This window comes from Nakaseomyces bracarensis (genome assembly GCF_045282275.1).
Source record: "Nakaseomyces bracarensis strain CBM3 chromosome Unknown Scaff13_0, whole genome shotgun sequence".
Classification (NCBI taxonomy): Eukaryota; Fungi; Ascomycota; class Saccharomycetes; order Saccharomycetales; family Saccharomycetaceae; genus Nakaseomyces; species Nakaseomyces bracarensis.
The window spans coordinates 123318-147888 of NW_027263959.1; the positions used below are offsets into that span (position 1 = coordinate 123318).

Genomic DNA, 24571 nt, shown 5'->3' on the forward strand with positions numbered 1-24571 from the left:
TACTGAAAAAAAACAACAAAAAACACTTTACTGTATTCAATTAATAAGGTCTTAGTGTCTACCTGTTTTTTTATAGTTTTTGTGTAACCACTCATTTTATGTACTAATTCGAATATGAAACTTAAATAAACATTTTAGTAACTTTTGATAACCGTTGCAACGCATAAGCAGTTCTAAATACAGTCAAACCAGAAAATACTTCAAATAATCTAAATAAAATATGTTTATACTCCCACTTTTATTGCTTGGATTCCAAGCAGTTTCAATTTTTTGTAATATTATCGAATTCAATAACTTTGCTGTCAGGAAAAAACATTTGCCCTTCATTCAATTAGTTACAGAGAATTCAACTATCAGTGTAATCGAGGATGAAATTACCTCAATTGGTGAACAAAATTCAGACAAATGTTCAAATGATTCTTTTATCATCAACTCAGCTGAGGAACTATACTACCTCCAGAAGAAATGCACATTTCTACAAGGCTCCTTAATAATCAATAAAGGTTACAATGAAAGGGTCGTAGACCTTGGAAATATTCGTGAGATTAATGGTGATATTATTGTTGAAGCAAATCCGAACATATTTAAAATTGATGGGGAACATCTGGAAAAAATTGGAAATAAATTCCACTTAATGAATCTTATGTCTTTAGTGACTGTCAATTTTCCCGCCTTAAGAAAGATTAGATCAATAAACTGGAGAGTCGTACCAGTTTTGAATAACATCGACATTGGAAATAGATTGAATGGACTTAAATATCTAACAATTTCAGATTCTTCTATATCCGATCTCAATGTTTTCAAAAATGTTCAGGAATTAGCTATTTTTAATATTAATAATAATAGATTCCTGGAGACGATTGAAAGCGATCTAATAAGTGTAAAAAAACAACTAACTATTCATGCTAATGCTGACGAACTTGTAATTACACTTAATTCATTATACTCTGTAGATAATATTACAGTGAGGGATGCATCAGAAATCTCTTTACCTAATTTGACCCAAGTCAATAGCTCTATGGAGTTTATTGATAACTACTTCAGTGAGTTGCACTTACCAAATCTACAGAAGATCGATGGGACGTTAGGCATTATTGACAATCCAAATTTGAATAGTGTTAATTTTGAAGGACTGAAATCTCTCAATGGCGGTCTAATGATAGCTAATAATACGAAATTGGATAACATAGATTTTTTCCCAAATTTGAAGCAAATTGGAGGTGCAATCTACTTTGATGGAAGTTTTAACTCAACCGATATGCCGAAATTAAAACTTGTTAAAGGAAGCGCGTATATTAAGAGTAGTTCAGATCAATTTAATTGCAAGAAATGGTTCACTCCGGTAAACGGAAAAGCTATCATTAGAGGCGGTAATATAAAATGTATTGCAAAAGATAAGAAAAGTTTAATAACAGTAAATGAGGACGGTTCTATAGAGGAAACTTCGGATCATGAAAATAATATAGATGACCTTGAGGATAAAGAAACCATCGAGCAAACAAATAAAGCTGCCTCTTTGAAAACAATCATGAGTGTAGTCACACTTTCAAACTGTCTAATATTATCACTTCTAATATTATTTGTTTCTTAAAATAAATAATACTGATGTAGCGAAATATAACTATATATTTATCTAGAAATATATAATTACATAAATAAATAAATATAAACAAATCAAGCACAATGGCTGTAGGTAATTATCGTACATTAAAATTTAAATTGCAGTTAAATCAGGACCCTGAAAAAGGCACGCGCATCGAGTATTTCCGTAGTGTATTTTTACTCCCGGAGAATGTTAAAGTACCGTGCGATATTTTCTTTGCAAAATATATATAATCACAGATACCCTCGTAGTATACCGTGGTCTTGACTACTGAAAAAAAAAATGAAAAAAAATAAAAAAATTGTGTGATGGATCAAAAATAATGCGATGAGGTAATGAAATATTCGTAATGCTAATGACTTCATTTTAAACTAAGAGCTTAGAAATCAACCAACTATTTGAAAGTTGTGGATATTTTACTGAAAAGTAGCTAAGGAAATTAATTATACAGTAAGAAAAGAACAGGTAAAAAGTGAAGACAAATTCCAGTTTTTTGGCTTTACTAATTTCCATAATGGCTGGAGAAAATGAGAAAATAAATAGCACCGATCAGACCTCAAAGGATGAGAATGTGCCGAAGATAAACAAACCTCAGCATTCTGCGGATAAAGATTATAAGTCTTCTGATGATGGAAAAAAACCGAAGAGAAAGAAGAGGAAAACATCCAGCTGCGATGTTTGTAGACGATTCAAGACTCGTTGTGATTTTAATCTTTCCATCGGTAAATGCTACCGTTGCAACGTTTTGAGTCTTGAGTGTTCGTTAACAGCCGAGAGACAAGCGGAAATAGATGCTTTGAGAAAGATTGGGGTAGAGTCATTGCTAAATGACAACACTCTGGATAAAAGCAAGAGTAACTTCACATTAAGTGCGGAAGAGTTAACAAGCAAAATAAGAAATATCGAAGGTAATTATAATGAACTTAACCACAAACTTGATTTAGTGTTGAATTTATTACAAAGTCCTAATTTTCAGAAACGAACCGCTTTACCATCCGTGGGAGATACTAGTAAACTCCTGCCATTTACTGCAATGTATGATAATGTAAGACCCTCAAATGATGGGTATAGGATAAAAGAACCACCCTTAAAATTAATCAATGACCTTGACGAAAGACTATTTCCACAGGATCCAAAGACTAAAGAGGCAAAGATTGAAAGAGAGCAGCGTCCATCTGCTGTTGCGAGAGTAAACTTTCAAAATTTCTACATTCAAAATAAGTCCTTATGCCACTCGTTATCGAAGGAATTCTTGATGAGGTCACATTTCTGGATCATCCCTGGTGGAATAAAAGAGATAGATGAAGAATATGCTAGAAAACATTTATTTATTACTAGTGTATTTACTATAATTGCTATGAGTTTTGCAGACAATGAAAAATATTCGAAGGAACAAGAAATATTATATCCATTAGTTGAACGATTGTTGACCAATACTTTGACTATGTTTGAGAAACTTACAGACTATGATATCGAGGCAGTTCTATATTGCAGTATGTTTAATATTTCGAGGAAGGCCAAGCGTTACAGACAACTGAAATATAATTCTCTTGTTTTAACGAACTTTGCTCTTTATAGTCTTTTGCATATAGTCGATTTTTATGAAATTAAGGATCGTGTTAATGGTGGAGTTTTTGACATGACTGACTTATACCACCTAAGAATACTGAACTCTTTAACAGCATGTCATTTGGAATATTCAATAAGCTCAGGTCAGATATGGGAACAAGATACTGCAGTAAAAGAATTCAATAATTTAGTTGTGAAATATCCACAAGCAAATTTTGCCGATGACATCAAAGTTAGTGAGATTAGTTTGAATGTGATTGTGAATGCCATATTTATGGACTTTAGGAACTATTTACATAAGTATATGGTAAAGTATTCAGTTAATGACAACGAAAATGAAAAACAACTTATAATTTTCGAGGAACTGGATATTTGGTTAAATGATTGGGAAGAACTGTTAACAAAGGACGGTGCTGGTGTACTATTGTTCACGTACGACTTTTACCATATCATGATCTGCAGATCTTTCCTGTCAAATAATAAGATAGACATTAATCGAAATCCTATATTTTGTGATAACATTTTATTCACGATGAAGGAACATGCATTTTCTCTACTAAGGGGCTTTCTAAGACTTCCACCATCTCTAATCAAGGGTGCTCCAATTTTTACTACATATGAATTAGTATATGCCTGCTTATCCCTTTGTGATTACATTCATTTATTCGATCAAACAGAAAGGCAGCATGTATTGAGTCAATGCACAAGAGTATACTGGCATTTAAGCACTATTGGTGAAAAAATGAACGAGGCAACTGATAATGTTGGAACCATTATAAAGTCAATCATCGAATCAAGTAAACGGTTCGTTAATAGGGAAAAAAATCAGGCAAACAATTCTGTGATAGAGCATCAACACAAGTCAGCATCCTCTCCAGCATCTTCCATAGTATCGCTACAATCAAATAATAATAATAATAATAATACTCCAAGTGACCGAATATCAGTTGTAACACAAATACCAGATGTAGATCAATACGATTCTTTCGAGGACTTTTTCAAAGGTTTTTTCAATAATTTAAAGCCCAGTACACAACAAATATTCGAATCACCAGACAAGTCTCATGATAGCTGAGTGTCCTATTGTAAAAACTTTATAGAGAACTGAAATTTAGCTGGCAACGCTAAAATTCACAACTTAATGATATACACGAATATAATAGTTAATGAAAAGAAATTAGTAAATAAAAATTGAGGTAGTAAAAAAAATGATTTAATTAATCTAAATAATTATCTATTACTTAGTTCTTAACCTTGACTAATTCGACATCAAATTTCAATACAGCGTTTTCTGGAATGACACCTGGAATACCACGAGCACCATAGGCCATGTGTGGAGGAATATACAGTGTACGCTTTTCACCAAGACACATACCTTCGATACCCTTTTCCCAACCTTGGATAACACGACCTGCACCCAATTGAAACTCGATTGGGACACCTCTTTTAATACTACTGTCAAAAACCTTGTCGTTTGAGGCTAGCATACCAGTGTAATGAACCGACACGGTGTCACCTGGAAGGGCCTTCAATTGACACTTGGCAATTGGAATCTTCTTTGTAATGTCAAATTCAAGTTCTTTCTCACCCTTCAAGGCTAAAACACCTAAAAATAAAGTGAAGAGAATCCAAAATTTAGCTAGCATGATAGTAAATAGTTTATGTGTTTATTTTTGTATTTCTATTATTAATTTCCAATAAATGAAGCAAAGGATAAAAATATCCTTATAATTTAAATTGATAGGGAGGTTCAATTAGCCTTACCTTTAAATACGTCAAGACTAAATTGTTCAAAATCATCAAGGATTAACGTCAATTTAGTGCGTAGTGATTTACGTCGTATCCGTGCAATAAATTTATCATGTTTAAAACCACTAGTGACAGCTATTTCTCATATCGAGCTAAGTACACGTTAAAATTTTAATAAATTGGTTATTATATAAATACATTTCATATTATTTGCGTATCTAAACCTTTTCAGTCTTTATTCCCAATAAGTCATTATTCTTATTAAAATAAGAAAAAGGAAGTCTAACAATTAAAAAAATAGAACTACTATCATTACTGATAATAGTAAAGGTAAACAGACAGAAAGCTCAGTATATAAACAATTATCACATTTCATCTTACATGATAAAATTTTTTGATCATTTTAATAGATTACAACGAACATATTTACAATTCATCTTCAATTTTTTGTTCTTCCTTAACAACTTCTTCTTGCACCTTTTCAGCTTCGACCTTAGATTTAGCCTCAGCTTCAGCCTTCTCGGCTTCGGATCTAGAGCTGGCCTCAGCCTCAGACTTAGACCTTTCCTTAGCTTCGTTTATGTGAGCTTCAACAGCCTTAGCATCAATATGATTCTTGCTATTGATCTTTATGAACTCTATAATGTTCTCCTCGGTTCTACTACCGTCAAAAACAATTGGCTGTGATCCAGGTTGAGACCCTGCTGGGTAAAGAGCCAAAGTTGGGTAGTCAGCCACTGGGAAAGAGACAATGTCATTAGCGGTAGAGTCAACCTCAGCAAAAGCGAACTTACTCTTAGTTTCTGGATCAGCAGCAAATGTGTCGGCAAGTTTCTCCATGATAACAGAGAAGGCCTTGCTGTGTTGACACCATGGGGCATAATACTTAACAAAAACGTCCTTGTCGTTGTTGTACACAAATTCGTCGTGTGTTTTACCGACTAACTTGACGATTTTGGCATTTTCCTGGTTTTCTGGAATTGGTTCAGAAACAACGATTGGTTGAGCCTGGCCAGCTTTGAAATCCTTGATCAACTGAGTGACGGCTTCAGTGTCCAACTTCATTGGGGCATCCAAATTTTTATATTCTTCATCAGACAATTGGTTGATGGTGTATTTTAAGTTGTTCTTAACGTTGTGTAGAACAAACATTGGGATTTGTGGCTTAACGTTTAGGACCTTCATGTGTTCACCAAACTTATTGGCATCTAGACCAGCGAAGTTGATAGAGCCTCTGTACTTCTTACCTAACTCAGTGAAGAATTCTGTGTTATTTTGCAATTCTTGTTCATTACCGTAGAAAAAGTAACCAATTGGTAAGTTTGTGGCCATGTAGTCCTTAAATTGTTCTTGGCCAATGCTAGCGAAGAATGGCAACTTCTCCATCATCAACCATTCACGAATTCTCTTCTCGTCTACAACATCAGAGTGTTCCAATATAGCAATTCTCTTCTCAGAAGGGAAATGAACTTCCAAACGTGGAGCACTAATTTCTCTAGAGTCGCTAACAAAGTGGAACTGTTCTGAAAGATCCAGGGCAACCTTTTTTAGGGCTTCATCAGCTTCATGGAAACCAGCGTTGTAAACAATTGGAAGATCTGAATCTTGTGACATTTCTTGCAATTGACTCTCGGAATTGATGGTACTGATTGGGTTCATCTTCAAATTCGACAAGTATTCGTACATTTCATCAACAGTTTGCTTACCACGGTATGTTTCAGCACCGTTAAGACGGTGGTTTTTGTAGATCTTAAGAGTTGGGTAGAATTTGATCATTTGTTGGTCACATAGCACACCATATTGAGAACAGTCTACTTGAACTACAGGAATTTCCAAATCCTTTAGACGGTCGGCAACGCTATTCAATCTAGGCATTAACATCCTAGAGTGAGGACACCATGGCGCAAAGAACTCAACCATAACCAATGGGTTCTCCTTGATAACACCAGCAAATTCAGATATGTTTACATACTGTAATGGTGAATCAGGAGGTGGAACAGCGATAGGAAAATCCAGCGCAGAAGTCAAACCAGCAACACCTGCAGCTGCAGCAATAAAAGACAAACTAACCATTATTAATATACTTTCTTTATTTTATAACCTTATTACTTGATATTAGTCTCTCTATACCTCTTTCTTTCTTTCTTTCTTACTGTCTCTCTCTCTATATATCTCAATTGAATCGTATATTCTATATGCTTTTAGTCCCTTAAACTGGTTTTTTTATTCTCAGAAAGCAAAAAATCTAAAGAAACCACTTTTTACAAGTATTAACTTCTATAGTGTTTATAAAAAAGAATTGAATTCAAACAACTTCAGGTGTAATTGTAACTGTAATCGAGTATTCAATCTAAAAAGTGAATGTTCAAAGCATAAGAGATTAAGGCAATAACAAAGGGAAGAAATACGAAAGACACCTTCCAAACCTTCACCTACGTTTTTAACCACTTACAAAATGCCATTCCTACGGCCTTTTCTGTGGAAGAATTGACAAATTTCAGATTAGCACCTGCCACCCAAAAAAAAAAATTTTTTTAAAGCTGCTACGTGTCTTTAACATTGTGTACGTAAATATGGTGTACTTTGGTAATTGTATACGTTTACGTATATTGTTATATATATCATATGGTAATACGTTACTTGTGATCTAGTATTAATAGGATTATATATATATATAGGTATATTATCAATTTTGTGTATGTGTGGTATTATGTTTCTATTGTATATGATCTGGTATATATAATTTAGAAGCCGTACCTTTGCCTGTGGTCTTTCTTCTGTTGTTGTACTCTCTTGTTTCGATCTTCTAGAGCATCGCGATGTTTTGATGCTGTCTTGACAAGTGAGCTGAGACTTGTGTCCCTTATATGTATATCGGTCTTCCTTCTCTGTGGTGGTACTTGTGCTTGTTGTACTTGCTGCACTTGCTGTAACTGTTGTACTTCCGTTTCTTGATTATGAGTCTGTGCTTGTTTTGACTCTACCGTTGCTTGGTTTTCATGTTGCTCATCACGCATCGGGACATTGATCATCGACTCATCGAGCTGTGTGTCAGTGAAGGTTCTCTTATATCCCGGATCAAACATAGTACCTTCTTTATTTTTATTTGTAATTATTTCGTTGTTTTTTTGTTGAATTTTTTTTCACAAGTGAATGAGGTAGAATAGAGTACTGTCTTATATGTGTGCTTTCTTATAAGTACTTCTTATCTTAATACTAATTTGTTTGACTGATTTTTGAGAAGGGTTTTTGATTTTGCTGCTTGTATTTTAATACTTTAAAGTACTATTTTTTCTTTATAAAGGCTGCTTTACTATAGGAAAGGAAAATGAAGGTCAAAGTTAACTTGAGAGTTGTTAGCTTTCAGATAAACTCTCAGATTGGACATATTGAAGATACTGTCAGTAGAGTCAATGTCCTGCTGGAAAAATTGAGCGAGTTAGCCAAACAGCGAAAGCCGGACCTTGTGGTGTTCCCTGAATTGGCCCTGACAGGTTATAATTTCCACGATAGAGCTCATATTCTTCCATATGTTTCTCGGTTTAATGAGGGCCCAAGTTTTGAACTTGCTCAAAGAATATCTAAGCTGTACGACTGCTATACTGTGATCGGGTATCCAGAAATCACTGGTGATGGTAAGGCTCTATACAACTCGGCACTTGTAACCTCACCAAATGGTTCAGTGCATTTCAACTACAGAAAGGCCTTCTTGTATGAAACTGATGAACAATGGGGGTGTGAAGAGAACCCTAAGGGGTTTGAGCAATTTACGCTTGATTTCAGAGGGAGAGGTCATACTTCTGAGAATAACGAACTCATAGATGTTAGTTTACGAACATCGATAGGTATTTGTATGGATCTCAGTCCCTATAAATTTGAAGCACCTTTCCAAGAGATGGAGTTTGCCACGTATAACCTCGAAAAGGCTACTGAATTAATGATATGTCCAATGGCTTGGCTTCACTCCAGATCAATCACAAGTTTTAGCAGTAAAGAAGATAAGTTCGGACCTGGAGATGTTGAATCACTGCTGAGAGCTCAAGGCCTTCCGGTTTATGGCTCACAAGGCGATTATCAAATATGCTCAGATAATGATAACAAAACTACACCGATTTCTCAAGAAATAACCGATCGCACAATGTCTGATCCCCAATATATTGAACTGGATAAACCTGACATGTCGAATATAAACTATTGGATCCTACGATTTTTACCATTTTTGTCATTAGAGGTACGTAACGACTGGTTCCAGAGTTTTGCAAAGAAGCTGCTGCCGCTGAGAAAGTCCTTTATGGGTGTAATGTCAGAGAAACGCTGGGGATTTGAAAACAAAAATGCAGTTTTAGTCATCTCAAATCGGTGCGGTGTTGAAGATAGCTCTACTATTTTTGCTGGAACATCGGGAATGTATAAGTTCAACGGAGAATCTGTCGATGGTAGCAATAACACAGACTCGACTAATACTTCAGTAGATCTACTAGGTAATCTTGGTAAGGCAAGAGAAGGATTTATTATGCGTGATATAGATTTCAATGTTGAGAAAAATATTTAATATGAAATATATATATATATACATGTTTATTACATGTTTATTACTAACTTAAGTAATGATCAAATCTTACACTGCATTTATTTGTTCAATACGAAATAAAAAAAGTCTATACATTATTCGTAAAATCTATTTAATGCGTAGGTGTTAAACGATGGTTAATTAAATGGTCTATAAACGTACTATCATTACTAAAGACAGGGAGTTGTTGGTTAGATAGTTCCGCTTCGTAGTTAATTCCGACATAGTTTAAATTCCTTGCTCTTCCCTTGCCATCTTCAAATATGAATAAAGATGAGGTTTTTTCCAATACACTTTGTACCAAGTGCCATACTTCCATAACATAGCTTTGTGTTACTTTTTGTAGTATATCCTCTTTATACCCTGGCTCATACTCTTTTACCAATGTGTTAAATAAATTTCTTTCATACAGGAAGAGTAATGGATCTTTAAAAGGATTTTTCAATCCTTTTGAATATTTTCCCCTGAAGTATTTAAATGCGTCTACAATTTCATCAAAAGAAATATCTGGATCGTACATGATTTCTAATTCTTTAACTCTGAAAGAAGTTACGTCGAACGTGTTATAAAGCCTGGCCATTATATCATACGCACTAGTTTGGGCAAACCCTTTGATAACAAAATAATGATCAAGTCCCATTATTTCGTTAATTGCAAGTGGGATAGGAAGAATATTGTCCATTGCTAGCTTCATAACATTCTTTAGAGCTGGAAAAGTGAACCAGGTTCTCAGACCAGGTAAAAAAACTTTACCTTGGAATGTCAGATATTGGAAGTTAGCAGGAACTTTGTATTCGTTATTAAGAATTTCAATAGGCTTCTTAGGGATTAGTGCAGGAATTCCATGGAATATGGAATTATATAATGGGTTTAATGCGTCAAATTGTACAAAGTGACCATTTCTACAATTGTACAATTTGTTCTCCAAGTGATGAAAGAACCGCCCTTTAGCAGACATCCCCTTTTCAACTCTTATATCATGTTCCTTCGGCCTCCTTAGTCCAATTCCGTGATATCCTTTCAAATCCTTCATTTGTTCTTTTGTAAAATGAGATCTATCTCTTAGCATCCCTTGTATTTCACTCATATTTTCTTTATTGAAACCAAACTTGAACGGCTCATAGTCCTCGTAATTAATAGGTCCTTTAATATCTTCTGGGTTGAGATCAGTTTTAAGATATCTTTTCATAGTAGATCTAACAGTTTCTGAAGAAACACTTAGGCCAGTAATATCTATATATACACCGGTATCGACATCAATAAAGCGTGCATCTATATTATTGTTACCATTACCATGACTTCTAACAGTGATAGCAGAGTTAAAATCCAAGAAGAACCTTCCGTTACCTTCACGTGGATCCTCTAAAATTAATGATTGGTTGAAGAACTCAGCCATTTTATTTAAATGACTGATGGGCATTTGCATATCAAAGTCGTCATCCCAAGGGAATGAAAGTCCATTGTACAAATGACCATATAAGGTTCCATGCGAAAGCCATGTTATGAGACCATTAGCCCTAGTGAACTTCAAAAAAGTCCTTATCATTGAATTTAATCTAGTTTGGTATTCGTAATTGTTAGTCTGAACATCAATAGTCAATCCGAGGAACTTAGAATCTCTATGATTTCCTGGAATGGATGTTTTGACGAGTTCACTACATTCTTGGAAATATTTTGGCTGTGCCATAGGATCCAGTGTCACTGAATATCTTAGACTATCTAGATAGTGCTTCTGATGAATGGATAGACTCGAGTAATCTCTTGACTCCAAGTCCTTAATCTTATCGAATGGATTAAACAAGAAGTCATCCTCTTTTAATTCAACAAGCAGTTCGTCTAACTTATGTTTTTCATTGCCTTCAACATTTACTCTATAGTTATTACTCTTGTCGTTTTTAATAAATTTACTGAAGACTTGGTTATGATCGAATAAGAAATTATCACCAGGATTTTCCCTTTCTACAAATTGCGATAGTAATCCAGATTGCATTAAATTTTGTGGTTTCGTGTCTCTGTTTGTTGGTATCTGGAAAGCATAATTGTCCTCATTCAAGATAGTCAAAGAAAGTGGATTGTGTTCTGGAGATTCTAAAAGATATGATCTCATTTGAATAGTGTATTTTTCAGGTCTCATGTCTTTCTTTATCGATTTTATCTCTACAGGTAGCTGAAATTTCTCCCTAGTTTCTCTATTGGCACAAAAATTATTTAAATCAAACGGTTTCCTTGCATAAGTCTTCTTAATATTGTTTAGCCAGAATTGTTCATTATATTTGACTCTTTCCGATTCAAACAGATGTTGACCAATCTCAGCCTCGATCTCTTCCAGTTGTTCTTTTTCGAATGTTGCTGAGTAAATGAGATCACAGTTAATTTTAGCCAACACATCGTCGCTCAGAGATAGAATATTATTATATTGATGGAAATCAGTCCAGTCATACCATGAGAAATCGATAGTATCTGGAGTCATGTTCATTAGATGGTCTAGCAGGACAGTCCAAACTAGCCGTGGGTCATTATCGTAAAATTCAAGTTCATTAATACTCTCCACCGTGTTACCCTTGTTAGGCCCGTGAGATATTGTCAATAGTTTCCCTTTATAAGTATATTCATCCGGCCAGGTCATGCTAGTGTCATAATTAAGCTTTTTGTAAACTTCTGTAGGTTTCAACCGTACCGCATTGGTGTTATGAGTGAATAGTTGGTGTATATATTTCGCGTGACCAGCCTCTGGATCATTGTAAATACGAATCAGCATGACTAACTGCACTAATAACCCTAACAGCAATGACCGTTTAATAAAATGCCGGCTGCGCCCAAGAGATGACCTAAGAAACCTGAACATCCGCGACGTTAACTTCGGCCGCATCATCTTCTCTTCTATTGCTGAACTAGGACTTCCCTCCAAATCCATCATTCTGTTATACCGAACACCAATATTTTTCCAACAAATAGAGTTCAATAAAAAATCAATATGATAATCCTTATCTAAATAAGTATTAGAAGGTGTTAGAGATTAATTTTTATGATATTGATTAGCTGTTAATATTAGTGATGATGACTGTGCTTAGTATATTTATTCACTTGCCCAACGAAATAGACGTAGTAAGCCAAAGCCGACACATATAGCAGCCGATCCGGCAATTGTAAGGAAAAAAAGGCGGAGCCGATTAGTAGGTGCTCTATCGTATAATGACTATTATATCGATGACGTAGTCCTAATCATTTAATTTATTTATATTTTACTTTACTTTATTTTATTTTATTTTATTTTATTTTATTTTATTTTAGTTTATTTTATTTATTTCTTATTGAAGGTAGTGTTACACAAATAAATGTCTTCCTTATTCAACAAAAAACTCTAATTAGAGTTTAAGTATATAGATGTTAAGACGGAAAAGAGAAAAGAGAAAAAGAATTAAGAAGAGAGATGTTATCCTTTAAAGAATATTTTGTAATAATTTATTGCCGAATTTGATTTAAATTAGCCATAAGACAAAATTGTTATTATATTATTTTTTTTAGTTTTTGTTTTGTTTTGTTGATAGTGGGTGAGAAAGATATAGAGAAATAAATAAGAAGTAGAATCAATTGATCATTTAGTTATATCAATTAATAATTTACTCTTCCTTCTCTTCCTCGTCATCATCATTACCTTCTCCTTCTACTTCTGGTTCTTCTTCCTTAGCTACTTCTTCTTCTTCTTCTTCTTCTTCTTCCTTCTTTTCTGGTTTGGCAGTTAAAGCATCTTCAGGTATTATAAATTTGTCTTCGAATTTGATGTTGTTCTCTTCTAGAATACTTCTCAATCTGATAATTTCCTTGTAAGATTGGTCAAGAGCCTCGGACATCTTTTCTTGGGCTTTTTCTGAGGAAGTCTTTGTCTGTTCAGCTACAATACGAGAGATAGCCCACTTGTTCATGTGGTTACTCTCGGATTCCTTCAATTTTTTGATCAGAGCAGCGGCACTAGTTAGGATACCAGCCTTGCTATATTCAGGCTTAGGTAGCAACTTCCTTAGGTTGTCAATGGCCAAGTTGATGGTCTCACGACGTCTTCTCTCGACCTCCTTGTGAGACTCCTTACGTATCTTTCTCCAGTCTTGGATAGTTTCTTCAGTGACCTTTGTGATTCTGCCTCTGCGTCTCTTGTCATCGCCTTCACCTTTACTTCTCAAGTGTTCCATTAAATCCTCTGGATCCGAAACATCAATCGTGGTGTCTGGTCTGGCACTACCAGATAAGTCCTGGTAATGGATCCTAATAGTGGAAACAGCGGCCTCAGCATCGTTCTTACCACCAGAAGAGGCTCTACCAGCCTTTCTACCGCCATTAGAGGTTGTCGTCGTCTTCTTCTCTTCCTCGTCCTCTACCTCAGCATCCTCCTCTTGCTCGTAGTCCCCATCCTTGTCCTCATCGTCAATATCCTCCTCGTGCTCATACTCCACATCCTCTTTCTCTTCAACAACCTTCTCATGGGCAGCTTCCTCTTCGTCATCAGGGCCAGCAATATCAATATCCGATATTTGACCACGTGAAGAAAGTTTACGTTTCTTGTGGTTCTCCATTTCCACATCAACTTCATCAACTTCTTCCCCTTGATCACTACCTCTCTCTTGCTCCTCACCATCTTCCTCCTTGTCAGAACCATGAACATAGTCCTTCAATTGCTTCTCCAAGAGATCATCCTCCATTTCCTCATGGCGTCTACTCTTCTTACTACGGTTATCCATTTCAAAATTGTTCAATATTGATCCTTTTTCAAACTGGGTTTCTTGCCTCTCCCTATTTGACTAGTGCTTATTTTAGGTAATTTAATAAAGCTTTCTAGAACTTTTAGTACCAATACCCTTTACAAATAAACTATAACGAGTCAATATACTATTTTGTTTACTCAAAACAACGTGACCTTGCTATTATATAACACGTGAGGAATGGAATAACAATTACTTCAAATACGAAAACCCTTTTCACCTGCTCCACCCGCCTTTTTTGTTTTGTTTTGTTTATTTAATCCTTCCCGTTTTCACCCCCAATTTATACTCTTAGACGAATTAGATCACGTGTTAATACGTATAACTGTATATAAACATATAAACATATAACTACATATATTTTATTTATTTATTAGTTTAATTTTAATCATGTGAATTAAGGTAGGAAGAGTAACTCTTATATCAATGGTATTTTTTTCTCTTTCTGTACTTAGAATTGTAAAATTTTTGTTTGTTTGTATTGTATAAAAGAATATGATAAAAAAATGAAGAATGGGGATTGGTGGTTGTTAGTTTTGTCTTAGCATAATATTTACTTTGAAGTGAATAGGGATATCATTGAGGGTTTGTTACCTATGGCACTATGAGGAATATCGAAATGGTTGTGGACCACTTTTTTCTTCTGTCTTGGTGTATCGGCCAGCGAAAGGTCGGTCATGTTTCTTATAGGCGAATGGGTAGCAGACCTGCTGCCACTATGTATACTCTTTTCGTCGTCACTGCCTAGACCAGCTAATTTGGTGTGGGCAACTATGGCGGCTGCGGATCTCGGGGATGGTTTCTCCATCATAGAGTCGAGGTTATTGGTTTCCACAGACTCCGCATCGTCCTCATCTAACGAGAATTTAACGTTGTCATGGTGAGTTACCTTTTCTTCATCATCCACTTGTTTGGATGCCTCGGCTTTCTTAGCTATTTCAGCAGCTTCGGCTTCCTCAGCAGCCTTTCTGGCATCCTCTATTCTCATTTGCTGTTCTTTCTTAGAGAGAGGGTGCTCTGCGATTTCAACCATAGATCTAGGCTTGAAATTGCTCTCCGTAGCAACCCTGGAGATTGAACTGTTTGCACTCTTGAACGATTCTGCACCATCAGTATCGATTTTCCATGTAGGAGAGTCCAGTTGATCATTAGCATCATGGAAAGTGGAAGATGTATCATCTTTCTTCGATATTTCATCGTAAGTGGCACCGACATGCCCAGCAGAGGTCTCAATTGTCTTATCTGTAAACTCGTTATTCGCATATACAATTCCGTCAGCTGTTGTAGCTTTTCTTAAGTCAGGTTCATGTACTACATCAACATCATTTGGATGAACACAAGTTTCAATAGCCTGGAACCATGGATCATTAAACAAGTCATCCATCGTATACCGAGTTTCTGGTTTAGGGTCGGCAAGTTTCCATGCTACTCTAGAGGCCTCGGTACTCTTAAATTGTTTGGCCAGACTGTATTCACTACCTGGACCAGGCTTGTATACACCCTTGGTTCTAAAAGTTGGATTACCGTGTGCAATAAAATTTTCATATGAGGCTTCGTATTCTCTGAATCTTAAATCGGTGTTACAGGAGTCTAAGAATGGAATAATATTGTTTACCATCGTGATCAACATAATACCTAGAGCATATGGATCCATTTTTAACGGATCATATGGCTTCTGTAATGATTCAGGGTAGTGTTTTTTGGCATCCCAGTACATAACTTCAGGAGGGGTATATGGAGGAGATCCAATCATACCTTCTGTCATCTTTAATGGACTGTTTGGATCCTTTGGGTCTTTATGATACCAATCGGATATACCAAAATCGGTTAGCTTACAGACACCGTCCTTTGAAAGTAACACGTTCTCGGGTTTCAAATCTCTATGTGCGATACCATTCTCATGACAGAACTTAACACCCTGAGCAACCTGTTTGAACAAACAGTATTTTTCATTTAAAGGTACGTATTTCCAGCCGCTCCTCTCCATTAATTCAAATAAATCCTTCACACCTAGTTCCATAACAAACCCCCAGCCTCTTGTTGTATATGTTGTAGTAGGTACTTTCAACAAGTAGAAAGTCTTTGTAATATGGATATTGTGACTTAAAGTTTTTGCGATGATGAATTCTTTGGCACATCTCTTATAGAATTTCTCTGGCGTTTCATGGTAAATCATGTTTAGTTTCTTCAAGGCGTAGACATCTTTTGACCTGTAGGCAGACCTGACAATTCTAACTTCACTAGAACCACCAGAGCCAATAGGTTTATTATTAGAATCAAAAACGAAATTGTCTGTCAAACTAATACTGAATTGCTTCATCTCATCTGGTAGAAACTTATTAGGGTCCTCAATCGGTAAGGGAAGCATTCTAATCTTCTCATTACCATCGTGCATATAAAAGCTAACGTCATCCTTTTGCTCTTTGACAGTCTCGATATATGCAGTGTCAGGTCTTCTTAGGGCGGGATTCATTCCGTATGGGTTGTACACCATGTGCGTATCCACGTTGAGATAACCCTTCGAACTGCTTCTCTTAACGGTTGAAGATTCATTATTATGAATTGAATTGTTCTTAGCGCTGAGCATATTAGAGGACTTGTTCAATACAGCATGGTGGGTGTGGGCATCCCTTCTTCTACCGGCAATGGCTGAACCACCTCCTAGTGCAGAGACATTACCGGGGCCTCCCGACGCCTTCCTTTGCAAAGGCTGAGGGGCCCCTTGTCTCTGCTGGCCTTGAGCAACATATGGGTTATGGCTATGTTTAATAAGGTCATGTAGAGCCACAGAAGACTTTGTCGTGGAGACAGGTCCCCTAGCAAAATTAGCTTCAGCAGATTTAGGGTCTATTTTCTTCTTACCCAATGAGTTAGCCCTCAGCCTCCCAGGTGCAAGCGCATCAGGATTCTTCGACAACGACCCAGATCTTATCCTATTAGGCGACGTACTCGTATTCCTCCGAATTGGAGTCTCAGCTCTAGAAGCAGTAGTAGGACTACCACCGGTAGCCTTAATAGGAGAAGCAGTATTTGAGTCCAGCACAGGTCTAGCATGGGAATTGGGGTCTGGACTAGAGTTCATAAGCTTCCTACCAAACTTCTTCAACGCACTCACCGAAGCACTCTTGTGCACGTCCTGTTTCTTCTCGGTCATTTGAACAGTTTTCGCTTCCTCTATTGTTTTGTAATAGATAAATATAAAAGGAAGTCCTGTAAATAAAGAACTTTGCTATTTATATTAGTATATTAAGAATTCTTTTGTGAGTTAATTAAGGCAAATCAATTCTCTCGCCCCACATTTAATAAAAATACTAATTAGAGATAACTACGATATCCCTTATATACTGTAAATTTTTATTATTTTTAATTTTTTTTTTTTTATTTTTCAATATCCGGCCCTTTTCCAATTAAGCAATATAATAGGCACCCGTACCATAATCAAGGTTAATTTTAGATATATTACCGGGGATACCCAATAAGGGAGCTATACGGATTGATTTAGAGTCATACGTTTAAGTGACTATGGCTATTCAGTATATATTGTGTTTTAACAAGCAAGGTGTAGTGCGTCTGGTACGATGGTATGACAAGGTCGTGCAGGAGAGCTCTAGTGGGGCTATTGGGAGTAGTAGCGGGAGTACACAGGATTATATAGCGCAGATATACAGGCTGATATCTTCGCGGGATCATAGGCATCAGAGCAATTTTGTGGAGTTTTCTGAGAGTACGAAGCTGATATATAAGCGATATGCCGGGCTATATTTCGTGTTTGGTGTTGATCTGGCGGATGAGGAGCCGATATACCTGTCGCATATACATCTGTTTGTCGAGGTGCTCGATGCATTTTTTGGGAATGTGTGTGAATTGGATATTGTTTTCAACTTTTACAAGGCATACATGGTGATGGATGAGATGTTCCTCGGTGGTGAAATACAAGAGGTCTCAAAGGACATGCTATTTGAGAAATTGAGTACACTAGATAGACTGGAGTAATATGTATAAAATAATAATAATAATAATAATTATAATAACAATAATAATAATAGATATGCATTTTGTTTTGTTTTGTTGCTTAATTTTTATAAATATGCTGAGATGTTGCTGTTTTTGAGATTGTTTTGATCTCTGCTTAGAAATATTTGAAGTCATCTTCTTGGAGTTTTGATTTTAGTATAGGTACTATCCTAGACCATATCTCCTCGCTAACTTGGTCTATGTCTTTCCCCGTAACATTGACTATACTCAATTCGTCTGGATCGCAGAAGGCGTCGAGAACTTCACTGAATTTGGCCTTTACTTTCAATTGAAATTCATTACTTTCGTATCTCTCCTCGCCAAAACCATCTCTGTTAGCCAATGAGTCCTCATTAGTCAGAAATAAAGTGAGATCAGGTTTCAGTAAACCTTTATCGGACTGCATACACCAGTTCAAATCCATTCCTTGTACACCTTTCGCGGCAGAGTACGCTATTCCCGAAAACACGTACCTATCGAGAACCACGTAGCAACCCTGGTTCAACTTCTGTTTCAGTTCCTTGATGTACTCCCATCTATTAGCGCTGAACAGTAGATGAACCGCTTGGTCCGGTAACGTGAAGGACTTATCGGTCAAGTATCTGTTGATTAATTGGCCTATTTCACTCTCACGATTAGGAAACTTTGTAGCATGGACAGGTATACCCTCAGTATGAAGACGCCTAGCGAGCGCATTCACCTGTGTAGTCTTCCCAGTCCTATCCAATCCTTCTACCAGTATCAATTTACCACGCACCATATTTTTTATATTCTTACTTTTAGCAATTTAACTGGTTGTCTTCTTGTATCATTCACAAATTGTTTAGGTAGTAATGACCATCTGATCTTATATCAGCCAAATTCACTGTCATCATCTTTCCTCATCTATCTTATTCTCTCTATCTCTCTACACCAGCACTTTCTTGCTCGCTACAAGCGATATCTTTCTGTTCCTTACAGCATGTCAAAATTCACGTGATATAGTGTTTCACAAACAAACAAATTAGCATGTATTTCATTGAAGTCTAGTATGTGTACAGCTATAAAGTAGTTATTATACCGTCTCATGACAATAAAAGAGAATACGATAGTTAGTTTGGTACAATGACATCAAAATGGACTTATATATAAAGTACGTTCTATATTAAGGCAGAAACAATTGCTGGTTGTATATGCCGTTTTGCAAAATGTGTATCACTCAGCTCTAATTCTTTAATACAGACTAAATACAGAGACAGTATAAAAGAATAGAAGTATGGTCATATAACGGTATCATAGTCTACGTATTCCTGACCGTCATAATGGCTTGTAAATCCAAAGAACTCAACAAATTTAATATCTCTCGGTGGCCAAGTTGGTTTAAGGCGCAAGACTGTAATTTCAAAACTGAAATCTTGATATCGGGCGTTCGAATCGCCCCCGGGAGACTTTTATTTTTTTCCCAAAATTCCAACACTTTTTATCATCACATATAACGATTTAATATCGTGTGTTTACGTACAGTAGTATATTAATTCTAATTTTTTTTTTTAATCCTTTTGGTTATGTCAAGATGGGCATCACCACCATGAGGCTTTAGAGTATTAGTATTTTGTAGTATAGCACTTTGTATTTTGGTAACAAACCATTTTTTGTCTCCTCTTATAACAATACTAGTTTCTGTATAGAGGAGAGTAGACTAGGGTGCTGTGAAGTTGCTGATATTTGAAGTTTAATAACCTATTGCTAAAATGGAAAAATTAGGGAGTTTGGAATCGAGTCTTCCCCCCGAGCAGCCGCCTACAAAACAAGCGATAGCGTCCTTGAACGGCGAGTTGATGCAGGAATTTAAGTTTGCTGCGAATTCTGTGACAAAGTTGTATCGTCTAGCGAACGAGAAGACCAGTCTGGTGCGGCACCAAGGTTATGTACGGTGTGTGGAGGACTTGCTCTCACTTATAGACGACAGTAACGGTAAGATCAGTGTGGAAGATATACGGCAGTGGTGTGAGATGCATCGGAACGAGAAGATGCTTGGTGGGGAAGATACAAAGACTGAAATTAGAAGTAATGCATGCACGAATGATAGTGCTGGAGATAGGAGGACAGCTTCTGACAACAAAACAGACAACAGCACACCAAAACTCAATTTCAACTTGAAAGAGAACTACTTGGGCAAGAGTGCAACGGACTCAAAGACAGATGGATTGGTTGTACCGACGTTCAGATTATCAAAACCACCTCTCAGCGTCGAACACACTAATAGGACACGGAGACGGTACGTGAAGAGATACGATGTCAACGAGACTACCCTAAACCCTACACAGGATGAACACAACATTAAAAAACCGAGAATATAGAACTTTTTTTAACTTGTTCAAGGAATCCAAAATCGTTTATCAAGCAGTTCCAACTTCCTCACCACTGAAACATGACATCCTATCATTAGCATTTCTTCTCAATAGCATTCGCATTAGCAATAACATTCTAGCCACTTTTTTTTTGTTATGCGGTCCATATATACAGAAACTTTAGAATGTTTATGTATGCTAAATATTTATTACGTTAATCATTTTTCGCATTCTCCGATAACTCTACAGGCAATTCTCTGTAGCCGTGCCTGATAGACGTAATTTGAAAAAGAAAGTGAAAATACCGGACAAGCTGGGTGAATGTTAGGAAAACCAGCAATAAAAAGAAAAGATGGTGAAAATTTAGAGAAAAAATCCATAAAACCGTCAAAATGTTGAGCTTTGTTTGAATCCATTTCGATATTGTGTGTTTCAAGTATTTTTATAATTCATCTCTTGAAGAGCACTTGTACACAGGAAGTTATTCATATTGAGCTATTTGGTGGGAATTGAGAATGGTGCCAATGGAGAGGACTTCCTCTAGGTCGACAGATACTGAGTACGAGTCGTTGGTTAAGGATTTCCAGAATTTCATGTACTCTATACCTGAGGAACTGAAAGGTTGCAAGGATGAGCCCCAGAAGAGGAAGAAGCCGTACCGGTTTACCAAGTGTATGACTACGCAGGATCGTGAGGAAATTCACCATGGAAAAAAGTCTAGTAAGAGTAGAAGTAGGACGGCTGGAGTCACTGAGAGTAAAGATGATCGTCGTCTGTCTCATTCTGAGCGGAACAGTGTTGGTGATGATAATCATACGAACTCGCTTGGTAAAGATACTAATAGGATCACGAAAGGTGGTGGTACTGATGGGACTGTACAAAGTGATGATAGTGGTAGGCACTTGCATCGTGATCAACATCATGAACAAAATAACAGTATCCTGTCTGGTAAATGGGACAGGAATAAGAATTTCAGTAGATTATTCTGGATTGTTGATATTATTAGAGATATCAGAGAATTGCATGAACAGTACGACTCGGATGAGAGGAAGCTGTACGAATACATCGACAGACTTTTGTCGCATGTAAAGGCGCTGGATCCCAGTTTTTTGGCTGAGGTGAACGACCCACTAGTTCAACATTTTACAGACTCATTAGAATTGCGTTTCTATGATCTTCAGCAAGATCACGGGAAGAATTTAGTTGATTTGCTTACTGCTATTGAACATGAACAATGGCATATATGTTTTGGGTTCTACTATCATAGAGGTCTGTCATCAATGTCAAAGAAACAGTATCGGACATTCTTGATAAACTCAGGATCTAAAATAGATAATAGTGACGTCGATAGCTATCAATCTCTAGGAACAGAGGCTGAGCCCGTTGACCACGGATATCACGATACGAATCCAGAGGATATGGATAATTACACTAGAATTGCCAGTCCACCAGGAAATGAAAAGGACTCCAACTCTAATACCACAGACAAGGACGGAATAGCAGAGTCACTAAACAAGAATAATTCCCCAAGACCTGCAAACAAGAGGGCTAGGAGAAGGAGAAAGAGAAAGGGTAAAAAAAAAAATGAGTTGAATTCTGCCCCTGAAGAGTCTTTGGATATGCTAAATCCGGAACCTAACGAAAAGGATTTAGAATCCGTGTAACGAAAAGTAAAAAGCTAGGAATATTACCGCAGCAGGACAGGTGGTAACTGCTGTTCTTGTTTTTAATTTAAAGTCACCTAATCTGTATATTATTATAATGAACCTCCAATATTCTGCTTTCTTCTAATCCTAACAGGACTTAATTAGGCATATCTTTAGTTATTATAAAAAATAACGTTATATCTTAGCTAGTAATCATTGGAATAGAGCACAGTAAGTTATATGACAAAGGTTGTTATACTAACATAACTTTTAGTTATTTGTAGTCTACCTATGTATTTCTGGCCTATAAGACCGTTAGGAATGTTAAGCCAAGGAATAAACCTATAACAACTTTCAATATATCCCATTACCTTTTCATGAAGTAATATTTATGTAGTCTTCAAATAATAAATGCACATACCACATGAATGACTACATCTCAGTTAGACATCACGAATTAACAAATCCGTGATAGTTTAATGGTCAGAATGGGCGCTTGTCGCGTGCCAGATCGGGGTTCAATTCCCCGTCGCGGAGATTCTTTTTTTTCTACTCCCCATTATTTTTTTTTATATTCGTCTAATCACTTGTTTCCGTGTCTGAATTTTTACCCATGAAACAAGAACCATTGAATTAAAACTACCTTATTAAACTCTTTAATTTTATCGGTTGACTGATGGAACCGTAATACCATTAACTGAAGATATTAATTCGCATGATATTATTAGGGGGGTTCGAATTTCCGCCGATCTTGCCGAAAGAAACTATAGGTCAATAAATTCTTGTATGGATGCCAAAGACACCAATGTTCAGAGATATTTATCAAAAAAGTCAAGTTTAATTTAAAGTTTGTTGTCTCAGACAGTTAGGAGTATAAAGCCGTATGATAAACGCTGTCTTCAACAACAAATACAAGTGTCCCAGTGGCCGAGTGGTTAAGGCGATGCCCTGCTATTCAATAATAGAACAGCATTTAGGCATTGGGTTTTACCTTCGCAGGTTCGAATCCTGTCTGTGACGCTAAAATTTAATTTTTTTTCATTAAAAATACTAACTAGATCACGTGTTTTATCAGGGTAATATCTGATGTTTTTTTCTTTGTAGCATTTAGTGCTTTGGAGCGGGTTATGGCGTTAAGGTGATTAAGAGAGAAGGTATTGTGTTTCTTTCAATACTAATCATATATGTTTACTCGGTTGTTTCAGGAGTTTCCTACATTGATATATAGGTTGTTAGACTAAGCAAATGGATCCAAGTCTAGTATTGGATCAGACGCTGCAGGATGTGTCAAATCTGCCGGCGGAGTTCCGGTATTCTCTGGAAGAGATTGCCGCCGCTGACGAGGAATGTTTAGATCTTAAGAAGAAGTATCAGCAGAAGGAGGTTTTGTTACACAAGTATATTAAGCAGAACGGGTCTTTGAAGGTGAACCCTAAAGAAGAAGAGCTTACTGCAGAGATTCATGAGTTGATGGAGCGGATCAAAGAAATACAGGAGGAGAAGTGTAAGAGGGCGAACACGATTCTATTCTTAGTTTCGCGACATCTAGCGAAGCTGGAGAAGAACACATCTATTCTTGAGGAAGACGGGCTGCTTGCGCCCGCAGAAGAAGAGATGGATAGCGGAACTGACTATTCGCGGGAGAGCTCAGTGTTCGGATCTGGGCTGTTGGAGAGGAAAAGGAAGGCCCCTATGGATGAGAATGGCGGGGCTCGGAAGAAGAAACAAGGGAGGTCAATGTCCAGCACGCAGCGTGAAAGGAAGAAATCAAATAGAGGTTCTAGTGCTGCGGCTGGTGCTACACCAGCGGATGATGCGCAGGATGTCAAGTCTCCGGGGTCAACTGAGAGAGATGGCACGTTAGATCTACAGAACTACCAGGAGGAACTATTCTCGAGCATGAATGAGAACGAAAATGAGGACCAGAACTTATACTGTTTCTGCCAAAGAGTCTCATTCGGCGAAATGGTTGCCTGTGATGGACCAAATTGTAAATACGAATGGTTTCACTACGAGTGTGTCAACCTAAAAGAACCACCTAAGGGTACCTGGTACTGCCCTGACTGCCAGCAGGAAATGGCAAAGAAAAACAAGAAAAAGAAGTGAGCATTTGGAGAGTAATGCAATGAGTGTAAATGTGTTATTACTATGCTACTTGAAAAGCTAATCACATTGGTTTTGATCATTTGTGACGTTATCGGAAAATTTTTTTCTCAGCAAACACTGCGAGTGAAAAAAAAAAATTTAAAAAAATTTTTCTGAGATGGGCATCTCTAAATGTTCAGATTTGTCTAAAGGTATAATTTTTGATTTATTTGAAGACTATTCATTAAGTT

At 36.7% G+C, this 24571-nt stretch overlaps 13 protein-coding genes across 13 annotated transcripts; 7 read left to right on the plus strand and 6 right to left on the minus strand.

Moving 5' to 3' along the window:
* Positions 1-220: 220 nt before the first annotated feature.
* On the plus strand, positions 221-1591 carry SPS2 (Sps2p; the record flags this gene model as incomplete). Its single annotated transcript, XM_071054245.1, has 1 exon — positions 221-1591. One exon carries the CDS (start codon positions 221-223, stop codon positions 1589-1591), a length of 1371 nt encoding a protein of 456 aa, XP_070908938.1.
* A 526-nt stretch (positions 1592-2117) lies between these two features.
* Positions 2118-4247, plus strand: URC2 (Urc2p; the record flags this gene model as incomplete). Its single annotated transcript, XM_071054246.1, has 1 exon — positions 2118-4247. The coding sequence occupies one exon, from the start codon at positions 2118-2120 to the stop codon at positions 4245-4247; it is 2130 nt and encodes a 709-aa protein (XP_070908939.1).
* Positions 4248-4413: 166 nt separating this feature from the next.
* FPR2 (peptidylprolyl isomerase family protein FPR2) lies at positions 4414-4818 on the minus strand (the record flags this gene model as incomplete). Its single annotated transcript, XM_071054247.1, has 1 exon — positions 4414-4818. One exon carries the CDS (start codon positions 4816-4818, stop codon positions 4414-4416), a length of 405 nt encoding a protein of 134 aa, XP_070908940.1.
* A 529-nt stretch (positions 4819-5347) lies between these two features.
* On the minus strand, positions 5348-6994 carry EUG1 (protein disulfide isomerase EUG1; the record flags this gene model as incomplete). The annotated part of the gene is made up of 1 exon (XM_071054248.1): positions 5348-6994. The coding sequence occupies one exon, from the start codon at positions 6992-6994 to the stop codon at positions 5348-5350; it is 1647 nt and encodes a 548-aa protein (XP_070908941.1).
* A 1255-nt stretch (positions 6995-8249) lies between these two features.
* Positions 8250-9473, plus strand: NTA1 (amidase; the record flags this gene model as incomplete). Its single annotated transcript, XM_071054249.1, has 1 exon — positions 8250-9473. The coding sequence occupies one exon, from the start codon at positions 8250-8252 to the stop codon at positions 9471-9473; it is 1224 nt and encodes a 407-aa protein (XP_070908942.1).
* A 130-nt stretch (positions 9474-9603) lies between these two features.
* MNN14 (Mnn14p) lies at positions 9604-12408 on the minus strand (the record flags this gene model as incomplete). Its single annotated transcript, XM_071054250.1, has 1 exon — positions 9604-12408. The coding sequence occupies one exon, from the start codon at positions 12406-12408 to the stop codon at positions 9604-9606; it is 2805 nt and encodes a 934-aa protein (XP_070908943.1).
* A 703-nt stretch (positions 12409-13111) lies between these two features.
* Positions 13112-14224, minus strand: CBF1 (Cbf1p; the record flags this gene model as incomplete). The annotated part of the gene is made up of 1 exon (XM_071054251.1): positions 13112-14224. One exon carries the CDS (start codon positions 14222-14224, stop codon positions 13112-13114), a length of 1113 nt encoding a protein of 370 aa, XP_070908944.1.
* A 574-nt stretch (positions 14225-14798) lies between these two features.
* PTK2 (protein kinase PTK2) lies at positions 14799-17399 on the minus strand (the record flags this gene model as incomplete). The annotated part of the gene is made up of 1 exon (XM_071054252.1): positions 14799-17399. The coding sequence occupies one exon, from the start codon at positions 17397-17399 to the stop codon at positions 14799-14801; it is 2601 nt and encodes an 866-aa protein (XP_070908945.1).
* Positions 17400-17767: 368 nt separating this feature from the next.
* On the plus strand, positions 17768-18238 carry APS2 (Aps2p; the record flags this gene model as incomplete). The annotated part of the gene is made up of 1 exon (XM_071054253.1): positions 17768-18238. One exon carries the CDS (start codon positions 17768-17770, stop codon positions 18236-18238), a length of 471 nt encoding a protein of 156 aa, XP_070908946.1.
* Positions 18239-18374: 136 nt separating this feature from the next.
* CDC8 (bifunctional thymidylate/uridylate kinase) lies at positions 18375-19019 on the minus strand (the record flags this gene model as incomplete). Its single annotated transcript, XM_071054254.1, has 1 exon — positions 18375-19019. One exon carries the CDS (start codon positions 19017-19019, stop codon positions 18375-18377), a length of 645 nt encoding a protein of 214 aa, XP_070908947.1.
* Positions 19020-19989: 970 nt separating this feature from the next.
* On the plus strand, positions 19990-20598 carry RNJ42_04091 (uncharacterized protein; the record flags this gene model as incomplete). The annotated part of the gene is made up of 1 exon (XM_071054255.1): positions 19990-20598. The coding sequence occupies one exon, from the start codon at positions 19990-19992 to the stop codon at positions 20596-20598; it is 609 nt and encodes a 202-aa protein (XP_070908948.1).
* Positions 20599-21104: 506 nt separating this feature from the next.
* On the plus strand, positions 21105-22253 carry RNJ42_04092 (uncharacterized protein; the record flags this gene model as incomplete). Its single annotated transcript, XM_071054256.1, has 1 exon — positions 21105-22253. One exon carries the CDS (start codon positions 21105-21107, stop codon positions 22251-22253), a length of 1149 nt encoding a protein of 382 aa, XP_070908949.1.
* A 1227-nt stretch (positions 22254-23480) lies between these two features.
* YNG2 (histone acetyltransferase YNG2) lies at positions 23481-24341 on the plus strand (the record flags this gene model as incomplete). Its single annotated transcript, XM_071054257.1, has 1 exon — positions 23481-24341. One exon carries the CDS (start codon positions 23481-23483, stop codon positions 24339-24341), a length of 861 nt encoding a protein of 286 aa, XP_070908950.1.
* Positions 24342-24571: the final 230 nt, after the last annotated feature.